This window comes from Oncorhynchus nerka, linkage group LG7, assembly GCF_034236695.1.
Source record: "Oncorhynchus nerka isolate Pitt River linkage group LG7, Oner_Uvic_2.0, whole genome shotgun sequence".
Classification (NCBI taxonomy): Eukaryota; Metazoa; Chordata; class Actinopteri; order Salmoniformes; family Salmonidae; genus Oncorhynchus; species Oncorhynchus nerka.
The window spans coordinates 71,553,276-71,576,332 of NC_088402.1; the positions used below are offsets into that span (position 1 = coordinate 71,553,276).

General features: G+C 41.4%; 2 protein-coding genes across 3 annotated transcripts in view; one reads left to right on the top strand and one right to left on the bottom strand.

The window, feature by feature from the left end:
* Window positions 1-1,953: 1,953 nt before the first annotated feature.
* On the bottom strand, window positions 1,954-13,638 carry LOC115132320 (dnaJ homolog subfamily C member 11). 2 transcript variants are annotated; one of them, XM_029664855.2, is made up of 16 exons: window positions 13,521-13,638; window positions 12,720-12,849; window positions 12,477-12,550; window positions 12,230-12,331; window positions 12,011-12,139; window positions 11,770-11,892; window positions 11,540-11,613; window positions 11,197-11,386; window positions 10,999-11,084; window positions 10,738-10,854; window positions 3,823-3,978; window positions 3,510-3,579; window positions 3,272-3,329; window positions 3,014-3,156; window positions 2,594-2,723; window positions 1,954-2,447 (listed from the first exon to the last, which is right to left on the bottom strand). In XM_029664855.2, the coding sequence occupies exons 1-16, from the start codon at window positions 13,590-13,592 to the stop codon at window positions 2,422-2,424; spliced, it is 1,680 nt and encodes a 559-aa protein (XP_029520715.1). In that variant the 5' UTR covers window positions 13,593-13,638; the 3' UTR covers window positions 1,954-2,421. The 2 variants fall into 2 exon arrangements, with proteins under 2 accessions (XP_029520715.1, XP_029520716.1); XM_029664856.1 differs by lacking the exon at window positions 13,521-13,638 and adding an exon at window positions 12,929-13,468.
* A 1,222-nt stretch (window positions 13,639-14,860) lies between these two features.
* The window catches only part of LOC115119279 (calmodulin-binding transcription activator 1-like), a 727,371-nt gene continuing 719,174 nt past the window's right edge, over window positions 14,861-23,057 (top strand). Inside the window, exons 1-2 of the mRNA XM_065020792.1 lie at window positions 14,861-14,885; window positions 22,638-22,739. Coding sequence (XP_064876864.1) covers window positions 14,861-14,885; window positions 22,638-22,739 — 127 coding nt within the window. The remainder of the gene's footprint in view (window positions 14,886-22,637; window positions 22,740-23,057) is intronic.

Sequence of the window (23,057 nt, forward strand, 5' to 3'; positions counted from 1 at the left end):
CAAAACTATGAAATAACACATGCAATCATATAGTAACGAAAAAAAGTGTGTTTAGATTCTTCAAATAGCCACGCTTTGCACACTCTTGGCATTCTCTCAACCAGCTTCCAGGTAGTCACCTGGAGTGCATTTTCATTAACAGGTGTGCCTTAATATAAGTTAATTTGTGGAATTTCTTTCCTTCTTAATGCGTTCGAGCCAATCAGTTGTGTTGTGACAAGGTAGGGGTGGTATACAGAAGATTGCCCTATTTGGTTAAAGATCAAGTCCATATTATGGCAAGAACAGCTCAAATAAGCAAAGAGAAACGACAACCCCTCATTACTTTAAGACATGCAGGTCAGTCAATCCGGAAAATTTCATTAACTTTGAAAATTTCTTCAAATGCTGTCGCAAAAACCATAAAGTGTTATGATGAAACTGGCACAAATGTGCAGGCCAATAATCCTCATAGGAAAGGAAGACCCAGAGTTACCTCTGCTGCAGAGGATATGTTCATTAGAGTTACCAGCCTCAGAAATTGTAGCCCAAATAAATGCTTCACAGAGTTCAAGTAACAGACACATCTCAACATCAACTGTTCAGAGGAGACAGTGTGAATCAGGCCTTCATGGTCAAATTTCTGCAAAGAAACCAATACTAAAGGACACCAATAAGAGACTTGCTTGGGCTAAGAAACACAAGCATTGGACATTGGACATTTTTGGTTCCAACTGCCTTGTCTTTGTTAGACGCGGTGCGGGTGAACGGATGACCTCCGCATGTGTATTTCCCACCATAAAGCATGGAGGAGGTGGTGTTATGGTGCTTTGCTGGTGACACGGTCTGTGATTTACTTAGAATTCAAGGCACACTTAACCAGCATGGCTACCACAGCATTCTGCAGCGATACGCCATCCCATCTGCTTTGCGGGACTATAATTTGTTTTTTAACAGGACAATCAATCAAGCAAATGTATTTATAAAGCCCTTCTTACATCAGCTGATGTCACAAAGTGCTGTACAGAAACCCAGCCTCAAACGGCAAGCAATGCAGGTGTAGAAGCACCTCCATTCTGTATAAGGGCTATTTTACCAAGAAAGAAAGAGAGTGATGGAGTACTGCATCAGATCACCTGGCCTCCACCATCCCCCGACCTCAACCCAATTGAGATGGTTTGGGATGTGTCGGACCGCAGAGTGAAGGAAAAGCAGCCAGCAAGTGCTCAGCGTATGTGGGATCTCCTTCAAGACTATTGGAATAGCATTCCAGGTGAAGCTGGCTGAGAGAATGACAAAAGTGCACAATGCTGTCATCAAGGCAAAGGATGGCTATTTGAATAATAACAAATACATTTAGATTTGCTTAACACTTTTTTGGTTACTGCATGATTCCATGTGTGTCATTTCATAGTTTTGAGGGCTTCACTATTATTCTCCAATGTAGAAAATAGTAAAAATAAAGAAAAAACAATGAATGAATAGGTGTTCTGAAACTTTTGACCGGTAGTGTTCTTTTTCTAATATATTCCCATCTGTCAAGTTACCCTAAAACTTGTGACTACAGTGAATTAGATCTGAAATGTCAACAATAAACCACTCAAATGACATAATTGATTATAGCCCTACACCTGGTCTGTTATTTTCTGTACTTCTAAGTACAGTATGTCATGTTATCAGAGTGTGATTTTATACTGCATGAGAAGGGAGATAGTCAGCCTTGTACTATTCACTAACCGGTCAGGCACTGGACACCCAGATGTCATAGGCTTATCAATTGATCTCCTGACAGTGCAAACCATACAGAAGGTGGGGCACACTTCCAATCATCTTTGGGTTTTATCTTTTGACAAATATTTGATTATTTTGTACAAATGTGCAGGCCAATAATCCTCATACTCTTGCATCATTATTTACATTTCAGAAAGCCCATTAGTTTGTTTAATAAAAAATAAAGTTAAAAAATAAACGAAATTGTGACAAAATATTGTTTCAAGCACAATTTCCCAAATGAGTTATTGCAGCTTGAAAAATATTGACTTTAATAATATGGCATATACAGAGATGCATTCATACCTTCAATAGGGTCACATAGGCACTGCAGTGTTAGTACAGTACGGAATCAGACATTACAAGCCATACCTGAAAGGGGAGTACTTTAAAGATCCATAGACTACTGTAGGCTGAGGAAAGCGAGATTATGACCATCCCATTTTTAGAGTGAATTTAGACTTTAGACTGAATTTCATTCAAAAGGGCAACCCCTGCGGAGTACATTTCTGACATGTCTCAACGGCATAATTAGATGGACAACATGAAGGTGGATATGCATGACTTTTTAGGGCACAATGAGTAACTCCGTGTCTCTACAATACAAGTCTGTCCATCCATTGCCAAAGTTTAACATTGTGTCATGTCCCTTTTGGTCCAGAAAAGAGGCTCCTATGTGTCAGCATCAATCCTGTGAGCTACATGAGGTAAAAAAGAAAAGAAATAACAAAACCAAGAACAAATCTATGAAACACATTCAATTGAAAATCTTGAATACAAATACACTGTATTTTAAGAAATGTAACTGATTTAGTTGAGCAGACACATTGATAAGGCTACCTACATTGTTTTGGTATCCTGAGTGCTTCCCCATCAGGGGAGAGAACTTGATGCATCACCCCCCGGAACTGATACAGGACTTTCAGGCTCTTCTCCTCCCCCACACAGGGGTCATAGAACCCAGGTAATCCAGTCTGGGAGAACAACACAATAACACCTGTCATCATCACAGACCTGTTAACACTACTTTCTACACCTAAGGTGGTTTATAGTTTCAAGGTGAGTTTCTGTAATCACACAATTGCAGTAGCATTAGCAGTACCATGATCAGTATCATACTCTGAAAAATGTTAATCAACACATTACTCAACTGACATTTTGCATTTAGTCATGCAAAAACATTTTTTAAGAGGGATTTTTTTTATTCAGACATTCAGGGCAACCGAGCTATGATAGAGTTAGTCCAGTAACTATAGCTTTATACCTTTGTAGCCTCGGTGAGGATGAGCTTGGAGTCCTTCACCAAGCATTGCAGTGGAACAGACACATCAATGACCTTTGCCCGCTCATGCCTCCGACTGTTGTCGGTCACAAACTTGCCATACCAAGCGTTGAGGATGATGAGACCTGATCCAGGACATAACATCCTGTCAGCATGTTGAGTCAATCAACTAGTTTTATATATTTTCTAATGTTTTCTTATACTGATCATTCTGGTGCTGACAGAAGCCCATTTACTTACCCATTCTGGATTCCTCAGTTTCAATGATCCTGCGCACAGACTCCTGCATTAGCAAAACCTTCAGAAGAGAAATGTCAGATTTGCTAAAATTCACACAAAAAAGGAGACCAATAGAGCATCCAGTCCTAGTGTTTTAATCATGTATAAGAAATGTATTTGCTTGACACCAATATACATTATGTACATCTACGAGGAGAAGTTGTTTCTGTATGTCTATAAGGAGACATCGTGCACTCACAGCAGATTCTGCCTCCTGCTTTTTCCTAGCAATGTCCAAGGCTGAACTCTCCCGGTGCTTCTCTAGGTCCCTATACAGTGGAGAGGAATAATGGAATAATTAGGAGAGCTTCACAAGATTTCATTGCACACAATTTGTTTACTTCTGACTTCTATTAGTAAAGCCAAGCTAGGATGCTGTAAGGCCATCACACACTATCCATTATGTGTTTTAGGTAGGTTGACAGAAAGTAGTACGTACGCATTTTGAGCAATTGAAATACTGTCAGAGTGACACAGACTAACATTAACTGTAGATAAGTGGGCAATCTTACTGTTCCTGCTGGGCACGCACGTAGGGCCTTATGATGAGTCTCTGGATAGCGAGGTAGAAGATGAGTGGTCCAACCGTGGCGTAGAACACTGCACTGGGCAGGAGCTGGTCAGTCAGATGGATGGGGAAGAAATATGTCTGGCTGGCACGGTTCAGCCTGCACAAATAAGATGCATCAACAATAACCATGTTTCGATCCAAACATTTTTATGAGAGTTAAATACCTGAATATAAAAAAAAGTATAACTTTCTGTAAACTCTAAATGTCGACAGAACCAAATACGCTTGACAGGTGTGGATATTTTTTGGGTTGGTGAAATAGATCATACAACAAATGGCAGTGTAAATGTTTTCTTGCGCATTTGGTGATAGTTTTTTCTATGTGGCAGTAAACTTGCCGCAGTCACCGTTAGCAGCGTTGTGGGGTCCCCCCACTACGACTTGGAAAAACATGATGAGCTTAATGCTCCTTTCCAATAAATATTGGGGATCTTCATTTGTATGCTGGTGACATGATGATAGCTGCTTGGCTGCCAATTGGCAAATGATCTTGCTGTTATCCATAATCTACCCTCTTCACTGGATCTGCAAACTGTTGGCTAGAGTGCAAGTATCAAGACCAGAGTAGACACGTGCTATTTATTGCAGACATTTTGTGCCAAAACCATCAACAGAGTTGGGATGGAAACAGAGAGCACTGTTTTTTATTTGGGCTATGTCATTACGCACAGCCTTTTATTAGTAAATGTATTCACAAAAAAAAACTGAAATACAACATTTACCTAAGTATTCAGACCTTTTACTCAGTACTTTGTTGAAGCACCTTTGGCAGTGATTACAGCCGTGAGTCTTCTTGGATATGACGCGACAAGCTTGACACACCTGTATTTGGGGAGTTTCTCCCATTCTTCTCTGCAGATCCTCTCAAACTCTGTCAGGTTGCACAGCTATTTTCAGGGCTCTCCAGAGATGTTTGATCGGGTTCAAGTTCAGACTCTGGCTGGGCCACTCAAGGACATTCAGAGACTTGTCTCAAAGACACTCCTGCATTATCTTAGCTGTGTGCCTATAGTCGTTGTCCTGTTGAAAGGTGAACATTTGCCCCAGTCTGAGGTCCTGAGCGCTCTGGAGCAGGTTTTCATCAAGGATCGCTCTGTACTTCACTCAGATCATCTTTCCCTCAATCCTGACTAGTCTCCCAGTACCTGAAAACATCCCCAAAGAATGATGTTGCCGCCACCATGCTTCACTGTAGGGATTGTATCGGCCAGGTGATGAGCATGCCTGGTTTCCTCCAGATGTGATGCTTGGCATTCAGGCAAAAGAGTACAATCTTGGGTTCATCAGGCCATAGAATCTTGTTTCTCATGGTCTGAGAGTCTTTTAGGTGTCTTTCGGCAAACTCCAAGTAGGCTGTCATGTGTCTTTTACTGGGGAGTGGCTTCCTTCTGGCCACTACCGTAAAAGGCCTAAAGGCTCTCCCATTTCCATAGAGGAACTCTGGAGCTCTGTCAGAGTGACCATTGGGTTCATGGTCACCTCCCTGACCAAGACCCTTCTCACACGATTGCTCAGCTTGACCAGGCAGCCAGCACTAGGAAGAGTCCACTAGAATGGTGCCGGAGGGATGGCTGGCGTTTTACGGGCTCCTAACCAATGTGCTGTTTTGTTAGTTTTTTCGTATTGTTTGTTATTTATTTTTTAACTTATTTTGTACATTATGTTTCTGCTACCATCTCTTATGACCGAAAATAACTTCTGGACATCAGAACAGTGATTATTCACCTCGAACTGGACAAATATTTTTTCTTTCGAGAGTCTGACGCGAAGGATATAGTGCTTTCTCGCGAACGGGCCCAAATCCCCGTCATTTGCGTGAAGCCAGCGAAAAAGCGGGCGGAGGTCAAGGTGCCTTCTGAGAATTCGTAGGTGAGTGAATAAACCTCCACTACCATCCGTTCTATTGGCCAACGTGCAATCATCGGAAAACAAAATGGATGATATACGAGACTATCAAGACTATCCTACCAACGGGACATTAAAAACTAATATCTTATGTTTCACTGAGTCGTGGCTAAACAACGACAATGGCGGGATTTTCCATGCATCGGCAGGACAGAGAAGCTACGTCTGGTAAGACAAGAGGCGGGGCTGTGTGTATTTGTCAATAACAGCTGGTGCGCGATATCTAATATTAAAGAAGTCTCGAGGTATTGCTTGCCTGAGGTAGAGCACTGTATGATAAGCTGTAGACCACTATCTATATTATTCGCAGCCATCTATTTACCACCAAAAAAACAATGCTGGCACTAAGACCTCATTATAGAAGGCCATAAGCAAACAAGAAAACTACCCATGCAGAAGCGATGCCCCTAGTGCCCGGAGACTTTAATGCAGGTAAACTTAAATCCAGTTTACAAATCTGCATACAAAGCTCAGGCTGCTGCCTACATACATAGACTTGAAATAATTGGCCACTTTAATAAATGGAACACTAGTCACTTTTAATTTCACTTTAATAATGTTTACATATCTTGCATTACTCATCTCATATGCGTATACTGTATTCTATACTGTAATAATTTGTTTTAAAGTTGGAGTCAACGATATGACATGGATGCACAAAGTAAGCAGCATAGTGGGTCAATTTACGCAACAACTAAGAGAGTTGGAGTAAGAGGCTAAACTCTGGCTGTTTTGTTCCTGTGGTAACCACATTGTAAGAGTGTAAAGTGAACCCGTGCACGAGAGCGAGGTCTTGCACCTCGTTCTTCGCAATATCTGCGGTGCTGCTACGTCATTTAGCTGACTCTACCTAAGTACTTAGGGCGAGCAAGCAAATACTTCGCCTCCCTCCCAGTAATGAGTGCAAACAGCAGTAACTACACATTTGGAAGCCCTGCCCTTTGTCTGACTCCTGTCCCTCCTATCGCCATGGTGCACCTTCCTGAAAACAATGGCACTATACATTGCTTAAACCTTTTCTGCCAGTTAATGTCCTAAAAGACCAGAATGTTCCAATGCGGTTACCCAAAAAGATTATTCTTCATTGAGATATGGTCACATTTCAGGTTAATTTCAGGTTCATCCATAACTTACAGGAATCCTTTTCTCTAACTAAATTCAAATACGATTTCATGAGAAAATGTTTCTGCAGTGAGGGTGTGTAATAGGGCGGGGCGATGTCAACCTTTGTTTGTAAAATATTGTGATATACGATGGTTGGCCAACCAATTTACCTTGTTTATTTTGGGGGACGAATCATAATGAACTGGACGAATCATAATGAAAGCGAATGTTGTTGAAAGCCTGGAGAGAGGCCAAGTGCAGGCACATGTTTTACATTTTCCTTTCTGGTGGAGCCTCAGCATGAAACAGCTTTGTGCGGCACGCACATGACGGAGCAAAGTGATAGTCAACTGATGAGGAACATGCTGTCTTGCTGTAGTGAGTTGGGTTATAAATCATGGGCTGGAGAGAAGCAAAGTCTACAGTCTTCAGAATTGGATAATAATTGCTTTATTTGTCTCATCCTCCTCTCTTATTTTTAGAATATAAGGCCCACACTAGATTTTTTTTTGCAAATGTATCAACAGTGCCTTCAGAATGTATTCATAGCCCTTGACTTATTCCACATTTTGTTGTGTTACAGCTGGAATTTAAAGAAAAAATCTCACCCATCTACACACATTACCCCATAATGACAAAGTGAAACTATGTATTTCAACATTTTCCAAATGTATTGAAATACAGAAATCTCATTTACATAAGTAAATGAGTGAATACATGTTAGAATCACCTTAGGCAGCGATTGTTTACAGCTGTGAGTCTTTCTGGGTAAGTCTTAACATGATGACCAGACCACAAGTCTGCATGCGTTGATTTTGTCCCCCCCACACCAGACGCGATCAGGACATGCAGGTTGAAATATCAAAACGAACTCTCGACCAATTATATTAGTTTGGGGACAGGTCGAAAAGCATGAAACATTTATGGCAATTTAGCTAGCTAGCTTGCTGTTGCTAGCTAATTTGTCCTGGTATATAAAAAAAACATTCTCGCGCACACACTGCGCATGTGCACGGGTTCACTTTACGCTCTTACAATGTGGTTACCATGGGAACAAAACAGCCGAAGTTTTGCCTCATACTCCAACTCTCCCATTTCTCCCCCTTCAGGCTTCTTCTTCTTTGGACTGGCACCAGCTTTAAAAGGTGCATTACCACAACTGACAGAAGTGTGGACCTCCGTTCATCTTTCAATCACCCACGTGGGTATATGCTCCTAAAAACCAATGAGAAGGTGGGAGAGGCAGGACTTTCAGCGTGTCGAGTGTCACAAATAGAACCAAGTTCTATTTAGCACCTGGCCACGCAGACGCTAGCGAGCAGTGTGGGTGGAATGATTGAATAACGTGTACATTTATTTTGCAACGCTCGCGCAAATGACGCGTCCGGTCTGGTCACCATATTAAAGCTTTGCACACCTGGATTGTACAATATTAGCACATTAAAATTCTTCAAGCTCTGTCAAGTTGGTTGTTGATAATTGCTAGACAGTCATTTAAGTCTTGTCAGATTTTCAAGACGATTTAAGTCAAAATTCTAACTAGGCCACTCAGGAACATTTTAATGTCATCTTGGTAAGCAACTCCAGTGTATAGTTGGCCTTGGGTTTTAGGTTTCTCTCCTCCTAAAAGGTACATTTTGTCTCCAAGGATTTTGCCTTTGCTTAGCTCTATTCCATTTATGTTTATCCCCAAAAGATTCCCTAGTCCTTGCCAATGACAATCATAACCATAGCACAATGCAGCCACCACAATGCTTAAAAATATGGTACTCAGTGATGTGTTATGTTGGATTTGCCCGAAATGTAAAGCTTTGTATTCAGGACATAAAGTTAAATTTCTTTGCCATGTTTTGCAGTTTCACTTTAGTGCCGTTTCGCAAACAGGATGTATGATTTGAAACATTTTTATTCTGTACAGGCTTCCTTCTTTTAACTCATTTAGGTTAGTATTGTGGATTAACTATACTGAACAAAAATATAAAACGCAATGTAAAGTGTTGGTCCCATGTTTCATGAGCTGAAATAAAAGATCCCAAACATTTTCCATATGCACAAAAAGCTTGTGCACAAATTTGTTTACATCCCTGTAAGTGAGCATTTGTCATTTGCCAAGATAATCCATCCATCCAACAGGTGTTACATATCAAGAAGCTGATTAAACAGCATGATTATTAGACAGGAATCGGGATTCGTCAAACCAGGCAATGTTTTTCCACTCCTCAATTGTCCAATGATGGTGATCGCATGCCCACTGGAGTCGCCTTTTCTTATTTTTAGCTGATAGGAGTGGAACCCGGTATGGTCATCCGCTGCAAAAACACATTTGCCTGTTTGTGGCCCGCCAGTTAGCTGGCACGATTCTTGCCTTTCTCCTTCGACCTCTCATCAATGAGCTGTTTTCCCACACAGGACTGTTGCTGACTGAATGCTTTTTGATTGTTGCACCATTCTCGGTAAACCCTAGACCATGGGGTATTCAACTCTTACCCTACGAGGTCCGAAGCCTGCTGGTTCTGTTCTACCTGAATATTAATTGTACACACCTGGTGTCCGAGGTCTAACTCAGTCCGTGATTAGAGGGGAACAATGAAAAAATGCAGTGGAACTGGCTTCGAGGTCCAGAGTTGAGTTTGAGGGACCTAGACACCCATGAATCCGACAGAGAGAAACAATATTTTCTGACTGGACATTTTGTGCTCTATATAGCCTACATTCCTCTCTTGCTTTCTGTATATAACGTTTACTCAAATAGGATAGGCAAAGTAGTCGGAATATCACTCGTGTGCTGCCTGACTCCGTTCTTTACTGCACAGCGCCAGTCAAGTTCAAATATGCTAAACCAACGTCTGTCACATCAAGATGTCGTTACCATCTACGATGACTGTCAATCATTATTGTTACTAAGTGAAGCTACTGCATCCTGTCCTTTGTCCAACTGTGTTTTGACTGCAGTTACTACGGTTTACCATCAGGCTCAGAAAACTTTAAAGACATTTTTCTCAGTTTTACTGTTTGCATAGTTACTGCGCTTTGCATTTGCAGAGTAGTAGTGACAGGTTTTGGGGGATATAGAGATATCTATTATTTTAAATACTATTTAATATATTAATAATAATAATACATATATTATTTTACAACTACGTGTCCCTAAGTTTTATGTCATTGGTGTTACCACCTTGAAAATCACTAATTAAAAAGATATAAGGGCCTTGAGCATTCACTCCGGTGGCAACCTTATCAGGGGAGGGGTATATTTGAAAGAAAATGATTAGCTAATCACACTATTTTAGCATGTAATACATTTTAGGATTCCATTGATAATTTGGTGTGTCTAAATGCAAAGTGTCATTGGTATTACTCAAGTTAAATGAAGGGAAATGACATGATCAATGATATCACTTAGGTAAATGATTTTCAAAGGGTTAATGACCTTAGCTTTGAACACCTGAAATGTGTCTCTGGTGTTACAATGATATGATAATGGTACAAATATTTAAAGTCTTTAATCTACCATATTAGCTGATTTAGAAGGGTAAGATATACCAAATACATTTAACTAAAACAATCTTGAAAAATAAAGTAAATATTTTCCAATAAGCCATGCCACCACAATTCAAGAACAACCCAGATGCCTTGTGCCAACAACTACGGTACTGAGATAGTGTGGTTAAAAGGAAAACTTACTAGTAAAAGGCATAAGCTGACGGAACATTTTGTATAGAGGTGCTATTTAAGGGAGAGTACACTATAAAAATAAAAAGTTGCACAATAATTATGCTCCCAAACATTTAATTAGTATAGCAACAAACTTTTTGGCACACCTAGAAGAAAACTGAGCTATACTTACTTTATCTTGAGGGAGACTCCCTGAGGTACTCCTACACTGACAGTTGCCCCCAGGACACTGTGCCGACTGATCTTCCTCTCCGCACCGTACTCCACCACTGTCCCAAAAAAGCCTGATCTACAAGACAATGACAGACAGTCAGCAAGTCTTCCCATGTTGTCAGTGGCCTGACCTGATGATTTATAATAAATGTTTCAGTTCTAAGATTCAATGGCCTTAATTTACCCAAATAAAAAAAATTGTATCATGAAGTGGACATACTTGATTGAGCCCTTGACTTTGGTCTGGTCATCGTCCTGGAACTTGTACTGGTAGCTCATCATCATGAAGGAGTGAGGGATCCCAAGCTGCAGAGGGCCAACAAATACAGTTAGGACAGGAAATAGAGAATACATCTGCAACAGACAGTCCCTTCTTATACTACAATTGCTGTACATAATTATCTTATGCTGTGCTGACCTGCATGGCGAAGGTGAAGTGGCTGGTCTTGGTGTCCCTGACGATGCTGGTGTTCATGGAGGACTGGGTGCCCCAGCGCCATTGCAGGTAACCCATGGTGTTCTTGTCCAGGTGCCGAGCCAGCACCGTGGTGCAACCAGGCCGCACGCCCCGGGATGAGAACTGGAGTCCACACTGAGCAGTCACAAAGCTGAAGAAAAACAACGGTCATTATTCAGTATATGTCTTCAGCCTGGAGAAAAACAACTTTCATTCTACCATATGTCCTTTCTGATTCAACTATAGCCCAAACACAATTTGATGCAGCTTTACAGATTTCAAATGTCCTGGAATCTTGACTTACCAGCGAGCAGTGAGGTTGCGGAATATCTTCATTCCTAAGAGGGGCCCGTGTGAGTCTCCTGCCCCAAACTCTACCTGGGTAGGTACACAAATATATAACCTCTCACATTGGACTACTCAGTGTAAAATAAAACACAAATGTGTAGGTGTGTGAGCATGTGAAAGCACTAGCTTGCATTGTGTGTGAGTGATATGTAGGTAGAAATTGTAAATGATTAAGTGGTTCCTGACCTCCCCCCATCCCTTAGCAGAGGTGACTCTCCGTAGTGCCAGGTTAATGTTTCCTCCTCCGTTTCCGTTGTGGGTTGACAGGGAGCCAGAGAGAACAGCTGTGTCTGTGGTGGTGAGGGGGGCCTGCAGTAGGTAACAAATAACAATACTACTGATTATCCAATGTGATGGTCCATCAGCCATACTTTTACCCACTGTGACTTTGCCCCATTTTCAAACCCATTTCAAGATTTTCTATTACCTCTATGGATTGTGATATGTGCATCTTGTTGATCTCAACATGTGGGAAGCCCCCTCCGGGCAAATCCTTGTAATCCTCCTCATAGCGATCAAAGAGGTCTGTGGCATCTACTCCCACACTGATCATCCCCTGAATGAGACACAGTCACATCAATAATTGTTCATGTAATAGCAGGATTTCAGTCATATAGTTACGAACACATTAGCAACACACACAAACCTTGGGATTGGTCCTCTGCTGTAGCCGTCTCTCCTCCCTCTCTCTCTGCAGACGCTCAAACTCCTCTCGGATCTCTACTGGAGTTCTTTTTCTCTCCACCACCTGGAATCAGTATACCATTTGAGCCATTGCTGCCTGATGATCAACGACACTCATTACCTTGACAATGAAAATATATAGTACTTTTCCTGCCACAGTACCCTATGTATGTTATAAATACAAGCCAATGAAAAACTGCTGGACTAACCTCCCATCCTTCAACATCCAGCCCTCTCTTGCCATAGATGTCATAGATGGCTCGTAACTGTGGGTCACTTAGGACTACAGCGAGAAACATGCAACTGATCAGTTTAATGAAAGGTACACATACAATCCTGCATACAATCCTGAGCAGAGAAAATAATAGGTAAGTTGAGCTGAATGTTCAGCTGAAACAGATCAAAATCATGATGGTAAATTACATGAAGTCCCAGTCTAGGATTCATCTTACCCTCATAAGCTTGATGCACTAGGTTAAAGAGCTGCTCTGCCTGCCTCTTTAATTCTGGGTCTCTGTGCTTGTCTGGGTGGTAGAGCATGCACAGTCGCCTGTATGATCCCTTCAGCTCCTCCTGTGTCGCCTAATGGACAAAGAACAAAAAGTGAGAATTTCAACTTACTTGTAAGAAAGTACTAGTTAGTTAATATGATTCCACTTACAGTTATGCAAAGTCACTAAGTTCAGTGCAGTGTTGCCTTGGCTTCTTTGACATTGCAAGTAGACATATACATCTTTACAAATAGGTTTAAAAGTGACAACACCTAAAATTAGATGTTGCAATTAAGGCCTGACTATGACGGGTGGCAAGCCAAAGCAGCTAGTCTTTGCTTGGCAGAAATAAACTTGCTAGCAATTTGAAAGCTGGCCATTTTCTAGTCTACACAGAACCAAACCTCTCGTGAACAGTGGCATCCTGATAGTTACTGGATTTGGTTCTAGTGGAGAGTTGGGATGTTTGGCTTCTGGTGCCAGTGGCAGGTAGAATCAGGGCGCATCCTCTTAAATTCTATCAATATTGCCTTAGGCTAGCCACATTTGATATAAGTTAGGCTAGCCACATTTTACAGAACAGTCCGAAATCAATGATAAGCGAGGGTCAACTGACTTAGCTAGCTAGCTTAGATGGATAGCAAAACGGGAAGCCGCTTCAATTTGTCCCATAAAACTTTAACAAATTAATCAAACCGACTGTGAAAACACTTCTCAAAACATCCACAAAAACACATCCAACAGGATCCAAACATGCACTACCTCTCTTCTGACATTAAGTAAAGAATAGTAATCGTTGTTGTCGATTTCATCGTCTTCTAAGGCCGGCGCCATGTTTTACATCCTTTCATCTCCACTTCCGCTATGTCTCTGTGCAAAACTTCCGCTGTTGTTGCCACCTTGTGGACTGGATGTCTTTATCAAGCGCGCCTATAAACATTTTTGACAGCGTCCAAAACCAGCGCACCAGAAATATTATAAATAACTTTTAATTGCGCAAATTAGGCTATATTAATCCATTTGATCCATAATGTGCCTCAAATGGGTGTTCTAGTTCCTAGTCCTAAGGGAAGATGTTCAGTTAAAAATCGCAACAAAAAATACATTTGACAACTGTTTGGCAACTACTTAATAAATAATTGGGTAGGCTTAATGGACGCAGTGCATCTCTCTAAGCTTGCGTTACAGGTCAGTTTTGTGAAAACTCACACTTTGAGTCTGCCTGTCCTTGTTACAATGTTACACAGTTGTTATTAAATGACTCATCCAATTACATAATTCCGTGGGATTCACTTGATTACAGCTAAATTAAATAATTGGGCAAAGAAAAATATATACCATATTCAGTGCATTGTGCACATTATGCTTTTTCATTCCTTTTTATATATTTTTTCGGAATAAAGATTCAATGCCTGTCTTGTACTTCTGAATAGTAAGGACTTTCTTCTCAGTGGTATTTGCTCCGTTTGTGATACTGCTGTGCAAGCGTGTAGATAGGGCGCTGCTCTGTGACATCATCCGCCTTCTTGCTGAATGGAGCTGTCTTTTCAGCACCTCTCCGTCTGGGCCTGTCTCTAGCAGAGCCACATAGTACATGTACATGTCTATCATTTAGCCTATATAAAACACTTATACATGTATCTATATTATTTTATTGTGTTGCATAAGCTAAATGCTTGACTTTATGACATTATTGTATTTAGCCAAATCTTAGTAATATACATTTAAATCTGACTTCATGCTCAATTCCAAATATTGTTTCAACATAACAGTTCACCACATCATATTTTGTTTCAAGTAGACTAAACACTAATTGTTAGTCCATTCCAAAACCGATTGGCAGATATCCTTTCGAGGTGTAGCTAAATAATACCTTTTGTCCAATGACGTGTTCTGGTAATTGCATTGGGTGGTTATTTTTCTTGATGTCACTAGCCATTCCAGAGTTTCATTGTCAGTCATTGCCTCACAACCAATGGTAAGTTTGCATTGGCTGGACTCGCTGCTGCTCCTCGAGTCCCTCCTTGTGCTGTCCTCGCCGCGTGCACGCGCGTGGTACCCACGGTCGTGAGGAGGAGGAGGATGTTGCGCGCGAAGGGGAAATGGCTGCCGAAAACAAGCCGGAAGGTAAGAGCGATATAATGGGATTAATTTACCAGTATGACAACTATGTGATATACAAGATTATAAAGTCAGACAATGGTGACATACATGATAAGAGACGTGGAGTTTTTAAAAGAATCGCACTCTTATATTTCTTCCGAAATATATTTCTTCCGAAATACTAGGCAGCTAAACGTGGATACAACATTACCTAGCCAGCTAATATCTGCTAGCTTTCTATCCAGATATAACCGTCTACACATGATAAAAACAACGAGACAAAATAGCCAGCATGATCAAAGAACCGAATTGAAGAATCCTATTTTAGTCCAGATTCAGTTCAGTGAAGCAGCAAGCTAAGTAGTTTACAACCAAGCTAAGTTAATGACAACATGTCATTGCCATCGACCAACTTCTCTTCCATTTATCCAGTTTTGAAAATGTTGTTTTTATTACATAAATGCAAGCAAGCTATTACATAGGCTATTTGACATTGCACAGCTCGAAGTTAACATCCTATGTATCAAACGTTGGATTGTAGTTTAGTTTCTTTCAAATGCATTTCAGCCATCCAGTGACCATGTCTGGTTACAAAAATGCTTGCTTGCAAGTCCTGGACAATCTCTTTATTTACTCCACCAGTCCACCCGCGTTGGTTGAGGTTCCCGTACTACTCTAATTTCAAGTGGGATTTTGACTGGTGTCGATATTACAGAGACCATCCTATTATATTATTGTTCAGTTAAAAGTGGTATTTTATAATCATTTCGATGTTTGATATAGCAATCAAATATATTTTAAAGCTAGGATGTTGTGCCATACACAGCTCTGGAATTGAACGCCACCAGATGTGTGTTTTTTTTAAATGAACAGTAAGATTCTAAAGAGCGTTTTTCTTATCTCTTAGGCAGAAAGTTTAGTTTATCTTTCTTTTTAAGGCATGATCTTAAAATGAATGTTTGATGTTCTAGTCTATTGAATATTTAAAGCTCATTTGGGTTGAAATGTGCTTCTGGTCAGGATCCATATATTGATTTGAATATGTCATTTGAGTTAGAGGGTGATACTCCTGAGTATTTGGTTACAAGTCGGAATTATAGAGTCGAAAATACAGAGGACAAGTACATAGCACATTGTCGCTTTAAAGATCAGCACCTTTGCATGAGACAAGAATGCATGCACTACAATTGACACTGTTCACGGTTGTTTTTTGAAGTGAGAGTATGACTAAACTATGTTAACCTGTATTAACTATATATCTTTTTTCAAGCAATGTTTGTGATTAGTAGCCTAATTGTAGTAGAACTATTTGAAGAGTTTCATTCCAAAACACTACATATCCATTTTTAGAAATGTTGGTAAATTAGTATTTATTGTTTATGAAAGAGATTGATGTGTTTTTTCACCATCTAATGATGGCATGGGGTTGTTCAATGACAGACATGTATTTGGTTTAAATCTATCACTTGATGGTTTCATTTCAGAGAGACAAATAATCATGTTTTACTGCAAAATGCTATATATCTCCCTTTACTTTCAGAGAAATGACTAGTAGTGATACGTTTTGTGAAATGTCAAACGTGACAAGTAACTACATCTTTAATTAAGAACTGTACAAATGATACATCTGTGACATCAATATATACGGTGCCTTCAAAAAGTATTCAGACCCTTTGACTTTTTCCACATTTTGTTACGTTACAGACTTATTCTAAAACGTATTAAATAAAACCATTTCAAAATCTACACACAACATCCTATAATGACAAAGCAAAAACATGTTGTTAGAAATGTTTGCAAATGTATTAAAAATAAAAATACAGAAATACCTTATATACATAAGTATTCAGACCCTTTGCTATGAGACTCAAAGTTGAGCTCAGGTGCATCCTGTTCCCATTGATCATCTTTGAGTTGTTTCTACAACATGAATGCAGTCCACATGTGGTAAATTAAATTGATTGGACATGATTTGGAAAGGCACACACCTGTTTATATAAGGTCCCACAGTTGACAGTGCATGTCAGATGGTCACTCTGACAGAGCTCTAGTTCCTCTGTGGAGAGGGGAGAACCTTCCAGAATGACAACCATCTCTGCAGCACTCCACCAATCAGGCCTTTATGGTAGAGTGGCCAGATCGTAAACGGCACATGAGAGCCCGCTTGGAGTTTGCCAAAAGGCACCTAAAGACTCTCAGAACCATGAGAAACAAGATTCTCTGGTCTAATGAAACCAAGATTGAACTCTTTGGCCTGAATGCCAAGTGTCACGTCTGGAGGAAACCTGGCACCATCCCTATGATGAAGCATGGTGGTGGCAGCATCATGCTGTGGGGATATTTTTCAGCAAAAGGGACTGGGAGACTAGTCAGGATCGAGGGAAAGTTGAATGTATCAAAGTACAGAGAGATCCTTGTTGAAAACCTGCTCCAGAGCGCACAGGACCTCAGACTAGGGCAAAGGTTGACCTTCCAACAGGACAACGACCCTAAGCACACAGCTAAGACAATGCAGGAGTGGCTTCGGGACAAGTCTCTGAATGTCATTGAGTGGCACAGCCAGAGCCTGGACTTGAACCCGATTGAACATCTCTTGAGAGACCTGAAAATAGCTGTACAGCAAAGCTCCCCATCCATCCTGACAGAGCTTGAGGGGATCTGCAGAGAAGAATTGGAGAAACTCCCCAAATACAGGTGTGCCAAGCTTGTAGAGTCATACCCAAGAAGACTCGAGGCTGTAATCTCTGCCAAGGTGCTTCAACAAAGTACTGAGTAAAGGGTCTGAATACTTATGTAAATGTGCTATTTAAATTTTTATGAATTCGCAAACATTTCTAAAAACCTGTTTTTGCTTTGTCATTATGGGGTATTGTGTGTAGATTGATGAGGGAAAAAAACAACTATTTAATACATTTTAGAATAAGGCTGTAACGTAACAAAATGTGGAAAAAGTCAAGGGGTCTGAATACTTTCCGAATATACTATATATATATATATATATATATATACAACACAAATGTGAAAAACAAAATGAATCAATATGGTAATATGAAATATTTTGACATTTTTGTCATTTAGCAGATGCCCTTATCCAGAGCAACTTACAGTTAGTACAACCACAAATCACAGCCAACAGGATAAGAGTATTCCATTTCAGCTAAACAATGGATATATAGCATTTTCCAACAAAACCCATTTTAATATACATCTAACAAAAATTTGAGACATTCTTTTTTTACACACAAATGAAGGTACCCATAAGCAATCATTTCTGATGAAAAAACATAAATGTGAAAAATATGTGGATATAGCATTTTGGAATGAAACTCTTCATTTGTAGGCTGCTGTATCACTAATAACATGTGAAAATACAATCTAATGGACAGCCTATTTAGTCATATACAATATAGACTTAACGGTACACGCATTTGAACTTCCGAGTTTGCACAGTTTTCATTAATATTAGTTGTTGTTCTGCGTCGATTACTTACCATGCAATCAAGCTTGCTTGCGTTTAGTCAATGATGCTCTTCAAATGGTTTACAAATACATGGAGTTGTATTGTTCATGTATAACCAGTGGGTGGCGACAAAGAGCGATCTCATATTTTCAAATGGTTGTCAATCACTGGAATACATAGATAGAGTGCCTAAAACAGGCGTACAATTATTCGACGTCCCATATTCACACACCACTGCAGAGGTAACTGTTGACGGCAAGAACATGAGGGGAGGGTTTTAAGTCCGGCTGGTCTTTTTAGCATCAGTAGCGAAGAAAAGAGTTGACACCCTCTACTTCCTATTTGTGTGTGTATGTGTGTCACCGCTTGAGCCTCTTCCAACGTAAAATAAAAGATTTGAAACACATTTATGATCTAGGTTATACAATAAACATAACGCTGGTGGTGAATGTGTTCCCAGACTCTAGTGACCACTGTAACAAAGATCAGAGAGCTGAGCCTGTGATCTGATAGTGTCAACTTATAAACAAAGCTCCACAGGGGGGTGGTATGGAGCTGTGGAAAGGATGACCACGCCAGGACATAGTTAACGTTGATAGTTTAGTAGTAGGTCTAATGTATATGACGGAATTAAAAAGGGAGAACACCGTAATAGTAAGGACTTACTACTTCACAGTGGCATTTAGACCCAATGCATTACATTCACACACACAAGATGAATGTATTTATAGTCACTACCTCTGTTCATTTCTTTGCCTCTCCATCACCAGGAGCTTTTACTGAAACCCTGAGTTGAAACTCCCATTGCTGAGCAGGTTGAGGTATTTTCAGTGTTCCTGTGAGGTTGGTCAGTGGAGGAGGAGGAGGAGGAGGGGGAGGCTGGAGGAGGAGGGGAGGCTGGAGGAGGAGGAGGGGGAGGCTGGAGGGGGAGGCTGGAGGAGGAGGAGGAGGGGAGGCTGGAGGAGGAGGCTGGAGGAGGAGGAGGCTGGAGGCTGGAGGAGGAGGGGGAGGCTGGAGGAGGAGGCTGGAGGAGGCTGGAGGGAGGAGGAGGAGGCTGGAGGAGGAGGGGGAGGCTGGAGGAGGAGGCTGGAGGAGGAGGCTGGAGGAGGCTGGAGGAGGAGGGGGGAGGCTGGAGGAGGAGGAGGGGGGAGGCTGGAGGAGGAGGGGGAGGCTGGAGAAGGAGGGGGAGGAGGAGGAGGAGGAGGCTGGAGGAGGAGAGAGAGAGTGCTTCATACCTCTACATAAACACAAAGTCCTCTCAGGCAATCTGGAGCCTGGGAGCTTTTACATAGAATAGTCAGGCACTCTTTATTTCTCCATCCGACATTCATTTAATATCAGTTATCCAATGATGTTACTTGGAAAGGGAGAATATGGAATATAGTAGATTAGGCTAAGGCAAGATAGGCTACTTCAAAAAAAGATCCTATTATTTCAGCAGTGCGGCTACTGGACTACACTCTCCTCTCGAGTCATAGGTAGTACAAGCCATCCTCTCCCTTAACCTTTTGTCCTTGAAGCACCTGGACTATGGCGGGGGGGGGGGGTTATAGGCTATAGTTGTGATGTTTGGCAGGTCTCCTGAAGGCACACATCCTGTGCTATTCCCAGGGGGACATGAGCCAGTCTCTCTCAGTGGTCTTCTGTGTACAAAGTAACACCATGACTTAGGATCCTTCTTGCCCATCTAACAGATTGCTAGACCCTGGAGAATAGAGCTTTCTGCTAACTCTCCCCAAAGAACAGTGGGTCTTAGACCACTTGTCACGGAGGGCACATGTGTCTTTTGAATGAAGATCAGTTCAGTCAAGCGACAAATCTTACCTCCTCGTATTAGTCTTTAGAGTAAACTTCTGCCACGTTTGAATCCTTCAGGACTTGACAGTGATAGCCATGTAGATGTCATGGGTGTGAACGGAACAGAGGCAAGGCCAGATCCTTTCTTCTCCTATACATGCAAAACTTAGGCTACCCTCCATGATCTGTAGACAGCATGCCATTTCTCCATTTCTCTCCTCTATAGCCTAGATCTCTAAAATAGTTATTAGTGCAATTTAACGTGGTTATAACATGTTCACACTGAAATGTATCTCCCTCAAGAAAGAGAACATAACCTTGTATGTCAAAACCTGAATGCAGTCAATACACGTGAAACAGTACTATAGCCCTGTGAGTAAAAGACGAGAGAATACCCATTAAAAACATCAATGCTTTACAAAACAAATGTAGTGTAGGCCTATTTCTAATTGATGTCTGAGTTAGAAAGTTCACAGGCTGCAACAATAGAATAAAGCATCAGGAAATCCCACAGTCATTAACTTCAGTCAGTGCTGGCTGTAACCGAGTGTTTACATCGTCAAACAAGTGACCTTCTCCTGATTTCAGACAGACCCGTGTGGAATCAACCTAGAATCAGGCTGGAGATTTTCCCCTTTCCTGCCTCTTAATTGAATTAGTGAGGCGTGGATGGATGGTAGTCTGCTCCTTCCGTGCTACAGACTCTGGCTGACTCTGTCTGCTGAGACCTGGTATCATTCCTGTCTGTCTCTAACAAGCCTTTACAAGCTGCCTCACAAGGCCCTCTCTGATTGATCACATTGATTCATCCAGCTTACTACTGATATGATCTGGACCAATATCGACCTGAATCAAACCCAGCCTACAATGAGCCTGATTGCTGGCCTCTTCACTTGCCATTCATTAGGGAGCATTCCCAGAATGTAAAACATGTAACTGTTTGTTCTCACCAAGAGATGCGTCGTTCAGCAACATGGAAAAACAAATCCTAAATAGAGTAGATAAACAAGCATGTATACCTAAGCCTACGAGCAAGCTGAATGTCTGGCACTGCAGAAGAACCAATCAATTAGGTTGCATTTTCTGATACGCTTCTTTTGTTCTCAACTGCTCATTTAGATCTCTGGTTTATTCTACATATTTGCCTTTTAAAACACGATACAATGATTTATTTGTTGTTTGATGTTTTAAATAAGATGTGTGTATTGTATGCTAGGCTGTGGCCTGTCAGAACAGTTTGAACAGAGGATCTCTGAGATCAATAAGATGTCAAATAAGTATGTCAGAATCCGTGACAGTAGCAGTGTCAGCCTTGAACTCTCAACAGAACAGTGAACTAGGCATACTCATGGAACCGTTACTGAACTAGACATAGTCATGGAACCGCTACTGAGACTCTGTATACTTTCCCGACTTATAATGGGTTTTTCTTCTAACTGTCTGAAAGTTTCAACTGTGCACCATATATCAATACAATCCCTTCACCTGTCAGTAGCGGTGCCTCATAATGGAAGTATTATGGGGTGTATAAACTTTCTTATTGGAGCTTAGGTTCACCAGTTGCTCTTGGTCAATAGCTTGAATAGGCTATAGGCTACTGTATATCTGTGGATGACTATTTTGCATTATACTTCAGCAGTGATGCCCTAGCAACTGTCCTTTTTGTGTTTGTTTTGTATGTAATGTAACTGTTGATTCACCAGCCAAGGGTCCAGGTTAAGCCAAGGATCTAGGTTAAGCCAAGGGTCCAGGTTAAGCCAAGGGTCCAGGTTAAGCCAAGGATCCAGGTTAAGCCAAGGGTCCAGGTTAAGCCAAGGGTCCAGGTTAAGCCAAGGGTCCAGGTTAAGCCAAGGGTCCAGGTTAAGCCAAGGGTCCAGGTTAAGCCAAGGGTCCAGGTTAAGCCAAGGGTCTAGGTTAAGCCAAGGGTCTAGGTTAAGCCAAGGGTCTAGGTTAAGCCAAGTGTCTAGATTAAGCCAAGGGTCCAGGTTAAGCCAAGGGTCTAGGTTAAGCCAAGGGTCCAGGTTAAGCCAAGGGTCTAGGTTAAGCCAAGGGTCCAGGTTAAGCCAAGTGTCTAGATTAAGCCAAGGGTCCAGGTTAAGCCAAGTGTCTAGATTAAGCCAAGGGTCCAGGTTAAGCCAAGGGTCTAGGTTAAGCCAAGGGTCTAGGTTAAGCCAAGTGTCTAGATTAAGCCAAGGGTCCAGGTTAAGCCAAGGGTCTAGGTTAAGCCAAGGGTCTAGGTTAAGCCAAGGTCAGGGTTAGGAATAGCAATAGAACTCAGCTAGCCAGCCTCTGTTGTGTGTTTACCACCTCTGTCTGTTGAACAGCTCATGCCTCATTCCTTTATTGTGGGATTTGTTTCTAATGTGTTGTTTGCACTTAACCATCCTTACTGTCTAGCGTCTGTCTGTCAATGTGTTTGCATGAGGGGAAACAGGGTGGTATGGGGCTATTGTAAGCACCTGGGAGAATGCCCTACTTCTTTTCCTCGATTTTCTCTACTCTCTTTTTGCCTCCTGAAGGACTGAAGAAAATTCGTAATCCGGATGGAATGTACAGATCAGCTGTGTGTTATGCCGGCCATGCTCCTCCTAAGAGTATCAGTGATGACACAGAGATGAACAGTAAGAGAGTGTTATTAATACTGCACCCCCCCCCCCCCCCGTGGCACTGTGCTCTTCTCCAAGAGCCCACTATAGTTGGTCAATCTATTATTCATTCATTGAGTCATTTATTTACCTCTTGATTTTCACCCCCCCCCCCCCTTCCTCTCCTCTCCACTTCCTCCTTTCCTCCTCTGGGTGTTCCTCCTGGACCAGAGAGGAGCTCACTGCTCTGTTGATGGAAGTGTCTGCTGTCAACAGTAGAAGTGTTGTCGTTAACTAAGAGTGATTGATTCAGGTTGAGATCAGGAGCAGGAGAGAGAAGGAAGTCTGCTAGGA